General features: G+C 23.6%; 1 protein-coding gene across 1 annotated transcript; it reads left to right on the top strand.

Moving 5' to 3' along the window:
• Positions 1-3935: 3935 nt before the first annotated feature.
• On the top strand, positions 3936-11494 carry LOC112598337 (gametocyte-specific factor 1 homolog). The gene is made up of 6 exons (XM_025344761.1): positions 3936-4134; positions 4471-4549; positions 8281-8446; positions 8527-8655; positions 9946-10074; positions 11305-11494. Exons 2-6 carry the CDS (start codon positions 4539-4541, stop codon positions 11395-11397), a joined length of 528 nt encoding a protein of 175 aa, XP_025200546.1. The 5' UTR covers positions 3936-4134; positions 4471-4538; the 3' UTR covers positions 11398-11494.
• The last annotated feature ends 854 nt before the right edge of the window (positions 11495-12348 follow it).

Raw genomic sequence — 12348 nt, 5'->3', positions numbered from 1 at the left:
ATTGGCTACAAAGGGAGGTCATCATTGCAACCATTTAAATGTAGTTTATACCGATTTTAAAAATGCAATCATTAAAGTCGGTCATTTACTATAATAGTTTAACTTAACTTAAATCATCCAAAGAATATACAGTTTAAAATTTATAAATACATATTTATACACTATAATATTTCTAAACGTTATTATGACCTATAACTTTATAAGTGTTATTTTTAAAATATTATTGAAAATGTGTCGAGATTCGAGACGTCTTCGAAAACATTATTTCCTTTCATTTTAATTATTTTAGTCCATGACTAAAATAATTGTGGGTAAAATTGTTTATTATTGCTATTATAATCTAAGTATGAATTAAATTATTTCCTTCTATAAAAAAAAAAAAATTAGTAATGCTGCTCCTATAATATTATAGCGGTACTTTTGTGAATTCCAAGTTCCGACATAATTTTCGATGTCGACAGTGGTCGACAATACAATAATCTATTGGAACTGCGTTATGATAAAAATTAAAAACAGCACTTCCACAACAAGGACGGTGTTCCATATTATTTTAAATATATTATGCTACTACATAAAATAACAAGTATTAAAATATGATAAAAATATTGTTATTATAAATGAATAATGATTATTGATAAGCACAATCTAGGACAAAGCCACTATTAGGAGACGTAATATTGTTTTACAGTTATTTTTTTATAATTAATAATTAGTACATTTCTCACATTTTCTTATTTTGATTTTATAAACTAGCATTTTTAATTTATAAATAAACTTCATAAATCTATTAATTTTTGATAAAATATATAAAATGAGGAATTAAAAATAGAAAATTCCGAGTACCTAAACAATGTGCAATATGTACATTGTACAAACAATAAAGTTAAAATGTCAAGTTTATTTCATCTATAAATTATTATTGTAGCAACTAGCAAGTATTAAATATTAAAACAAATGTTCAGTATTGATAAGAAATATCTTTATTAAATTATTTAAGTACAACAATATTATACAAAATTTAGAAGTCAAAAATCGAATGGATATTAAATTGAAAATTCGACAATAATTTATGTACAAATTTTTCTACTTTTACTTATACAAATATGCAATGAATTGTCACAAGACACTTGTTTGATTTTCATGACATCGACAATGGACTATAATAATACTTATATGTATACTATGAATTATGATCATTATTATTGATCTAAAGCTTGCTGACTTTTATATTATGTAAAAAAAAAAAATAATAATCTAAAAATAAATTCCATTGAAATAATCGATGGGTAATTGCCACAAATTGTATTTGTTTAATTTTATTAATCTATATCAACTGTATCTAAACTATCTAACAATTAACAAAGTAATCATTTTCTTTTTCTAATGGGCAAGTGAGTACTACCACTTGGCTATACGACAGGTCACAATTGGGTCACTAACCACTGTAATATATAATATATATAGATATGTTAAAATTAAATTAAATCACAATATATGCGTATATCGTTATAAATAAAAAAAGATTCTGAGTGGAGACTATGTCTATCAGCCTATGTCACTAAATATATTTCATGTTATTTTTTGATATTGTTATTAGGGAAAGCAATTTATTTTACTATTAGTAATGGGCAATAACCAGTAGGTTGAATTAATTTTTGTAGGAAGCATTTCATTTGAAAATATTGTGTATAAGAAATATAATAATATATACGTACAAGTTTTACCTATTTCCGCACGAATAATGTTTTTGACCTATAACAAAATGATGAATGTCGTTATTGAACTATGTAATTTCGTCTAAATTTAAACTTAAAATTTTTACAAAAAAAAAAATACACTTCTATATTTGTTGGTTTTGGAATTAAAAACTTATAAGTAATTTTGTATTACATTTAGGTATAAGACTTAACTATAAAAATTACACATTTTATTAATTTTTAACAAAATAATTTGCATAATTTCGTGATACTGACAAATTGTGTACAAATTTGAATTTCAAATAATTATAAAATTTCCTGCCATACATTTATAAAAAATTTTAGCGGTACACTTATGAAATGTTGTATTACATTTTCAATTGTTTATTAACATTTTTTATAAAAATAAAATAAAAAAATTTAATTTAAAACTTCTTTAGATGGCATGTAAGTCAATAAAAAAAAGAATCATATACGTACATAGAAAATGATAAAATAATAATTGTAATAATGTGCTTCTAAGCAATCATAATTAAATATTTAATTACTGTATAATAAAATAAATAATAATGACTTTTAGTCGGATCACAAGAACGATAGATAACACACACACACACACACAGGATATTAACTATAAAAAGGCCAGTCACAGACACAGTGTCCTTATTGTCTTTTTGTAATTTTGTATATAGACGATCACAAGCGAGAGTAAAAGACTACGCAGATCGTATATACAAGGAGACATAAGCATTGAAGATTGTTAATAGTAAAAATTAAATATATATCATGTATTCAAATTTTATAATAAAGTTAATGAGTTTAATCAAATAAAATAAGTGTTGTAATTTCTTAACGCATACCGGTCACCTTTCAATATATCCAATACATCCATAGAGAAAACATTGTCAGGAAGAAAAAAAAAAGGTAATATATAAGGTACTATATATCTATAAGTCCTTTTAAAATTATTACATTATTTTATAGAATTTTACAATATTTAAGATTGTTCATTTTTGAATTAAAACAAAATATTAAACATAAATATTTATCTTGTACAAGTGAATATCCAATGCCGTAAATTTTAATTTCAATAAGCAGTTATAAACAATTATTTTGATTTTTCAGAAATTTTTTTTTTGTATACATATAGTATTGTTTGTGAAATTTAATATAACATTTTCAAATCTTAAACATAAAGAAAATTTTTATTTAAGATTTTTCTACTACATAATAATTTGTAAGTATTCGAAATGTTAACAATATTATAACATAGAACAATTATAAAAATTGTATGTATATTGTATATGAATATGTATTTTCCTAATTTATAGTTGGAGAATTGTTTGTTTTTCCGATTATAAAAATATTGAAAATTGTCAGTTTAGACCTCTCAAAAATACAAATCAGATCAAATTTTCTCTCTAAACCCATCCTTAAATATGAAAATTGAAGAATTTCCTCATATATAATCATAATAAATTTTAAACACACAAATATGTCACATCACTGTAAAATCGCTTTGCTTAGATTGCTTAGATTCTAAACGATTTATAATATATTGTTTGTTTTTTTTTATATTTTCCTAAATGCTATTCCTAGACATTATGTAACTATGTAAGGCATAATACGAACATTATATCTATGAAAAGTACTTTTTGTTACCATATTATATTTTATACTTATAAAATCATAAAAACATAAATAGATCGAATTATGTTGCATTAGTGTTTGTCTATTCTCTGCATAGGTATTAGTACCTACAGAAAAATAATACACAATTTATTAATTGGGGAAACAGGAACTACGTCGTATTAATAATACCCAATACGGCCTACAGTAATAACTAATAATAAACTAACAAGTAAGAAGTAATAAAAATAAACTAATAAATAATGACGCACGTGGGATCGTTTTTGATATAATATTATGTTATATATAATATAATGGGCGATAGCGATATAGATTATTGTAGACACAACATCAATACAATGAACAAAACAAAAATAAAATACCAAATTCCAAATTATTATTTATTAATAACACCGTAGTTCCCGTGACTACACTTATTCCAAAGGCAGTGGAGAGTAATTCGATTAAATTAGTACGTTTCGCCGTTAGGTTAGATTACAAAACTCATATTTGTGGTACGAGTTGTAGTGTCGATTGTACGAACATACCGGATATTCCGATTATTATCAGCTTGTAAATGGTGTAAGCACGGAGAGTAGAAATACTAGAAATTAGTGATTGTTGTTTTGTGCGCTTGTGGCGTTGTTTTATTATTGTGCTTGTTGCCGTAGTCGGAGTTTATTCTTCTACGGTTTATCCATGACAATAATTTTAATAACCGTGTATTTTTAGTCTAGTAACTGCGATTAAAAACTGTTTATTAAGTTCATTTACAATCCGTCTTTTGTCATTACATGTTATACGTTGGGTGAGTAAAAATTTTTAATTTCTCATTGTCTCAACTCAAAGCTAACGGCAAACAGGCTAGTAATCTGATGAATCGTAAATTTTAATAATATTTTTGGTAAAATCAAATTTTCTTTTTCATGATAAAACGAGTTTCTCCGTTCTCAGCAGTTATCGTTGGACTGTTCAATCTGTTGATTAGTAATAACTAATTACTATTGTCACTATTCGCAATTAATTTATATTTATTATACATTTTAAACAGTTATCATTATACACTGTACAATTATTTAACATGTTTGATTTTCTCTCTCATGACTCATACTAAACGCGAATAATTGTATCTTTTTTTTTTTAGAACTTGTTTTCTACTGATTTTGACATTTTAACTTGTTTTACGCTTTGGACACATCCATATTCAGCATAATGGAATTATTGTAAGTACCTATTTATTATACCTATTATATTGTAATCCTTACAATTGTTTTAAATAAATTGTTGTAGATAGATATGAATAGGTTCAACCTTTTTTTTTAAATATTTCTTATAATAAAAATTAGTTGATCTAGGATTAGCTCAATTAGAAATGGACAGTATCTAAGAAACTTGTATCATATATTCATATGTCATTAAAAATTTATAAATTGTGTCTAAATATTTTTGTTTCTGGTGTATCTTTGTATCTTTTATGTGTCTAAAGCAGCGGTTCTCAAACTTTTTATTTCGCGTACCACTGAAGATTAAAAATCCTACCACCATGCGGCCTTCCGCAGTTCCGCGTACCATCATGTAGTCTTTCGCGTACCACAGTTTGAGAACCGCTGGTCTAAAGATATTGGATACAAATGAAGATTCATTATTTTATTTTGTTTTTTTTTAAATAAAAAGCCGAGAAATAATAAGTATTGTACATTTTTCTAAATTATTGCAAAAATATAACTATTGAATGCAGATATTTGTGTATGTATAGTGTATAGCTTTTATAGCTGACATAGACGTATAATTGTTTTTATTATTCGAGTTTCTGACAAATGGTTGTCATTCTACGTGTAAAATTAAATAATATATTTTTTTTCACAAGTATATGTAAATAATATATTTATCAATCTTACTATAGGTTTTACAATGAATTTTATTGTTAGTTTGTTAATTATATTACCCATATATGTCTGACTACAAAGTAAAATTACTACTTTTTTCAAGTGTTTTATTATCCATCCCTCGTATATTATTTCATAAAAATGTATTTTGTATCTAGAAATAAATTTTATGCACCAAAGATACATGATATTAATTTTGTATCTAGATACTAACTTTCTAGTATCTTGTCCAATTGTGCATCTTTATGCGCAATGCTTTAAAAATGTAATAATATTTTTTACAATTAATAACTGAAACTTAGTTTGGTTTACACAATTCTTACAATCTATTATTTTAAAATATGTATTTATTTTACACTATTTATAGTTTGCATTTTTGATTGGAATATTATCATAATTCAACATCATAAATCAGAATATTTAACTCCAGATTTATTAGTTATTACTTATTACTAACACATTTACTAATACATTTTATTTTTATTTTTTACATTTGAAATTTAAATAAAAACATTTGAATTTATATCGTTAAATTTTTAAATAATAAAAATACCTTTAGACATGTTATAAAAATGCAACTTATTCCCATATCTTATTGAATATTTTTTATGCAAACTTATGTTACTTGATGTATGAAAACAATGGTGCAATCAGAATTTGTCACTAGGTTCCAGGACATAGATTTTGATGTTTAATTATTTTTAATTTGTCAATTTGTATTTATCATTTGTATTTATCATTTGTATTATTATTGCCATTGTGACCCAATTAGTTTGTAAGACCTTGAGTTTTTCTATCTGAGTCTGAAGAAGTAAGGAGCAACTACTTATCATATTTTAACTGGAAAGGTTGCTATATTCCAAAAGTATACACAATTCATGATTATCATACTGAAATGTCTTAAAGAAAGTCTGATCATTGGCTATCCTAACCTTAGTTAATTTAATATTGTGACTACCAGTTCCGATCTCAATAACAATGATAATGCGAGTAATAAATCTCAAATTGGCATACTTCAAATGGCTATATTTTTTTGAAACTAAATTTTAGCAACAAATTATGATCGCACCATAATATTTCACTTCTCAAGTTACACATAAATTGGAATAAAGTATATTCAAAATGATTTGGTCAAATTAAACTGTATTTATTTGGGATATCAACATTTTTATCAAATTTCATCATATTTATCAAAATAATTGTTTAACTTAAATGTATCAATATGGAGATCATGCTCAAAATATATTCTAAATGTTTTAATTAATTTAATTTAAAATCAAATAAAAGAAGAAAATGAATAATCACTCGTTTTAAATTATGTATTGAGAGTACATTGTCATTAAGGAGTAAATCGCTGTAACATTTGTGTTAAATTTGAATTCAATGATTAATTATGTATGAAAACAATTCTGAGCAGATAATTTGTAGGTCAATATTAATTAGTTTATTTTATAATTTTTATGATTTATTCATACTAATTATACTGCTAATTAGTTAATTTTGTTTATTTTTAATGAATGCCATGTTGAATTATTTTTTGTTGAAATCATTGTATATGTAAAAGACATGGTGTATACAGAATATATTAATACATTTTAAACATTTCAAGTATCTATAAATAATATTTTTAAATTATTTGTCTATAACTTCTACTTATAATGAACTTTGTATTAAATTTTCAAATTTTTTGACCCAGTGACATTTGTCTCAAAAATACTAAAGTTTTTATGCTACATTCCAAAGCCCTTTTTCCAGTCCCATAGTATTCTACACTTAGACGGATAAGAGGCCAAAAGCTGTATGTCTAACTTTTCTCAAAATCGTTTTATAAGTCTATTGGGTTAATCTGGGTCATCTTTTTGATTTGGTAAAATATAAGTCATTATTGTAATTAAAACATGTTTTATTTATACTTCAATTTTTGTAATTTTAGTGTAAGTTAGGTATTTTAGTGCACACATATTATAACCAATCCTAAATTATTGAGATATACAATAAATATTTTATCCTGGTCTAAATATTAAGCGGACAAATATACAAGTCCGTATTTATTACTTTTGTCAACATTTTGTATGTGTAATGATTTAGATAATATTGAATTTGTTAATCTAATTATAAAAATAAATATGTTCGGACGTATGTTTTAGAAAAACTATTTTTAGTGCATGCTGTTAGATTATTATTATCACTGATGAAACGTCAACATGTCATAATAATGTTATTATTAATTATTATTGATACAATTTTAATATTATCATTTTTTTATTTTTATTTGTCCGCAATATTTTGTTTTTTTTTTCATATTTCATTAAGAAAATCATACGTTTTAAATTTTTTTATTTTTATTAGGTAGTTATTATTACACTCTAACTAAATAATTAATAAAATACATTATTTTTTTTAGAATTTGTCAATAAATTATGTATTTAATACAAATTATAACCCTGATTATATATGATATCTTTAATTAGCATAAAATAACATTAAAGAATTGGGTTTTATTTGACTAAAAATTTGATAAAAAACACTATTTTTATTTTTTTATTACTTTTTTTATAACATATGTATATATAATTTAATATATCAAAAAAATGAATCTAAAGTAAATTTTAACTGTTTATATTATTAATTAATTAGAATTTCTATTAAATTAACATTTTTTAATATGTCCATCAAAACCTTGTATGTTCATGGTAAAAATATATTATAATTTCCAGTAATAACAAATCCCATTTAAGTATTAAAGAAACATTATTACGTTTAAAAAAGTATTTAAGACCTAAAAGTAATCATTTATGTAATCTACAGAATTTTTTCACTAAGAAATCAATTGCAACACTGAAAACAAAAATATACAACAGAAATTGTTTAGTATGGAATAATTTTAAATCTTAAAACTGCTCTCCTGTAAAATTTAGTGTTTTTGACATACAACTTTGGCCTCTTGACCATCAAGTCTTATAGTGATATATCATTAATTTTTTTTTTATCTTTTGATACCACATAATTACTAAGAAAACATTTGTTTTGATAAAATTGTCTTAGTTATTTTTTTAATTTTACTGTAGACATTTGGCACCAGAGACAGTCAATTTTCATTGTCCATATAATGCGTCACATACAATGCCACAAAAGACATTAACTAAGCATTTAACAAAGTGCCCAGACAAACCAGCCCATTTTAAACATTGTATTTACAATTTATCACATGTAATGCCTGAATCAGAGTTGAAGGTAAAGTAAAATTAGTATATTAAAATCCATAGTTAAATTATTTTTAATAATTACTCATTAAAATTTTGTATTAATTTTAGGATCATGAAGAAAATTGCCCAAATAGAATATTAATTGATGTGGTTGTTTATCAATCAGAAGATATGGTACGCCCAAATTCTAATGTAGAAAATGCACCATCAATTAAGTATGATGAATCTTGGGATGGCGTAAGTATTTATACTATTCTGTTTTAAGTTAATACAATTTTAAGGACCATTAAATTAGTAAACTAGAAATAAAACACAATCAGTTATTAGTAGTACTCCAATATTTTGTGGGATATCCCCATACAACTTCACTATTAACCTAAATTTAAATACTTATAAGTTATTCTAAAAATAATTTTTTACAAATTTTAATTTTTATGTGTTGAAATACTTCAAAAATATTTATGTTATCATTTAGAAAGTAAAAAACTTATAAAAATATTTAAAAAATAATATATTTTTTGAAAATGTTTTTTTTAACTGTGAATTATATAAAAGAAATATTTTCAAAAATGTTGATAGTTCTTGAAATAATGTGTAACTTATGATAAAATAATCTTGGTTTATGGTGTCCTCATTCCTTCTTTTATGTACCAGAAGTCCAATAATTTAATGTCGCTGTTGCATTTTATGAAAAGTTTTTGTTTATCATTAAATTGTAATAAACGAATCGTGTAGAATTTTTATATTAAAATAAAACTGATATCTTAAACCAATATCTATTAATAAGTAATTACTATTCATTCAAGTTCCTATAAAGATTCTTAGAAAAAAAAAAGACTATAGTTATTATAAATATTTAATGATTAAATCTAAACCACTGACGCAACCATGTTCTAACTTATAATTTTAAAGTATTATGCTATTTTATATATTATTTATATTATATTAATATTGATGTTAAATATTATTACAAGTATTGACTAGAATAACATTTTTTAATTTAATGATTACAGTTTATCATCTTATAACAAATGACAATAATAGTTGAAATATTATGGTTAATTATACTGTCTTATCAATAAACAACTGTCTGTATATATAGGTGCGGCATAAGTCGATTCCCCAATTAACACAACAAATTAAATATGTATATTGTATATAGATTTTATTTATATTATTAAATAATTACAAAAAATCACTGGTTATGCTCAAACTGATGACCGTCTTTTTCGATGCAACTGTGGAAGCAAGAGTCCACAGAACGGCATGTGCCGACTTATGCCGCACTCTGTATATATATATATATATTTAATAATATGCTTGTGAATTTGGATTTATTTTTACAATTTTAGTTAAAATATTGGGTTTTAAAAAAAAAAAATTTAATAAATAACTTATTGGGCCTGTTCCTACTAAATATATCACTATTCTATTGTCTATCTATATTTTTTATATGCATTCAGTATAATCCTTTTGGTAAATTAAGAGATCAATCAAATTAAAACATGTAAATTTATTCATTTTAAGTTGGAACAAACCTCTGAAATTCTGCAAACTATCAAAACAAAAACAGCATCAATGAAAGCAACTCATGGCATTACAAAATCAGAACGTAAACAACATCGCATCAATTTACATGAAAATGATATTCATAACGTAAATATAAAACACATTAATTATATACTAAAAAATATAATTTTATTTTAAAACATGAAATTGTAACTAATAATTTTCTAATGGTTTTATATCATTAATAATAATTGTCTTTAATTTATTTTAATATTTATTCATATAATTATGTTGTTACATTTACATTACAGTTAATTGAAAAAAAAAATTGTCATATTCAAAATTTTAACTATTAGTAAATATAGATAATACTATAATATTACACAACTAATGTTTAGATGATTAAAGAGGACGCTACACCCACATTTTTTGTTGTCTCTATCTTACATCCATACAATTAAGCAAATGTATACCAAGTATTATAACCCATTATGTGTTGTTAGCTTTAATATTAGAATTAATTTACCTGTTATCAAAGTTAGGTTAGAAAATTACCAGAGATATAGCGTTGTATTTTCTTAATATTTTAATTTTAAGAAAGACATGAGTTAGTAAAATATTACGAATTGAAAATGATTATATCTAATTTGAAAATTAGAATATTGAAAATAATACTTCATCATTGATAATGTTCTTACCTTTAATTTTGATAATCTGCATCTGGCGTCCTCTTAACTTAAGTACACTTCGTAGAAATAATATTTCTTATATAATTTAGGGGATTGAAAGTAATAATTTTCTGTTTTATCTAACACTGTTTTTCAACACACTGGGTGTGTTGCTGAATAATTTTTAAGCATACTAAATGACAAAAAATATACAAATGTTTTGGTCAGAACTTAAAAAAGTAAATAGGTATTAGGTATAATTTCTTTGATGATTAATGAATTAGTATTATTGACACATTTTACATTATCAATAAAAATTAAATATAACCCGTTATTCTTTTATTTTTATTATGTTGCCATACCATATAAAGGTTGAAAAAAAGTAGTTTTTTCTCAAAAAATTGTAAATTTTATTTTTAAATATATATTTTTCAGGGTTTAGGGAGATAAAATCATCACATCATAAATGTTGGAAAATTTATCTCATATTCTCATGTAGGCTTTAACACTTATTGATTTATTAGAATATTAATAAGTTAGAAATAGACGCACTTAATTCCTACATCCTACATTAAGCCTGTGTTAACAAATGAAAAAAAATCATTACTTTCAATCCCCCTAAAATTATTCATGGATAATAACTTCATTAAATTTGTTGTATAACGTTTTTTACTTACACTATTTTTTACTTAATTTTCAAATTGTTTAGGTCAACAATAAAGGCTTACAAGATCAGAAGAAACAGCAGAATAAGAAAAAGGAAGCTACTCCGTTGTTCATTGGAAAAAGACCCAATACATAAATATTATAAGTTGTAATACACTAGAAGTTTCCATTTATTTGACTTAACTAAGATTTTATATAACAGCATTTATGGTATATTATTTTTATTTTTACTTTTTCATATTTTGATTAGTTTTTAAAGTATTACATTACTTATTTTAATAATTTTGAAAACATTTTAAATAATTAATAATGTTAAACATCTATTGTAAAACAGATTTAATTTTATTGCATTTCTTTTAACAGTTTGTTCAAAAAAAAAAAGGATAGTTATTAATTTAATAAGTTTTATGGGTTTTTTTTTTTTTTTACCTTGTTTGAAATTTTTCATGTGATTATTTCCTTAAATCCTTAAGACTTATTTTATATGTTGTAATCCCAGTAATTGTTAAGTAAGTGTGTTTTTATAATATTAATAATAGTTTTTTTTTTTAATGAAGTAGGCTATATTTTTTATCATCTCCCATCTACAGAAATATGAATAATAATTATGATGTATGGATGGTAAATTACATAAGTGTCTTTGTTTTACTGTTACATGCTCTTAAACTTCAATTTAAGAACTTCAACAAATTTTAACTTTCTAATTATTTAAGTTACCTGTGTCACAGTCTTGACCCCCACATCATATTTTTTGGCTCTGATACAGAGTTAAATCTGGGCCCCTTATAGATAACAATAATTTTTTTTAGCATGCATATACCTTGAATATTAATTTAATGTATAGATTATAAGAGTAAGTATAATTAAAAAATAAAATATCAACAAAATTATTGGTATTTTTTATAAATTGAAAACAAAGCAATGGTTTTTTTTTTTTTTTTAATAGATACTAATGATACCATTGATGCCCCAATGTCGCGAGTCGGCTTAGCCAACCAACTACTATATGGTCTATATGTTTTATAGGAGTTATATCGATGCACAACAGATCATTATTAAGTGTCCTTTCTAGGAAAATTAGCATGAA

Source organism: Melanaphis sacchari, unplaced genomic scaffold (genome assembly GCF_002803265.2).
Source record: "Melanaphis sacchari strain LSU unplaced genomic scaffold, SCAv2.0 Contig47_pilon_pilon, whole genome shotgun sequence".
In the NCBI taxonomy this organism is placed as follows: domain Eukaryota; kingdom Metazoa; phylum Arthropoda; class Insecta; order Hemiptera; family Aphididae; genus Melanaphis; species Melanaphis sacchari.
The sequence above is the reverse complement of the archived record's forward strand: the minus strand, read 5'-3'. Positions and strand labels throughout refer to the sequence as shown.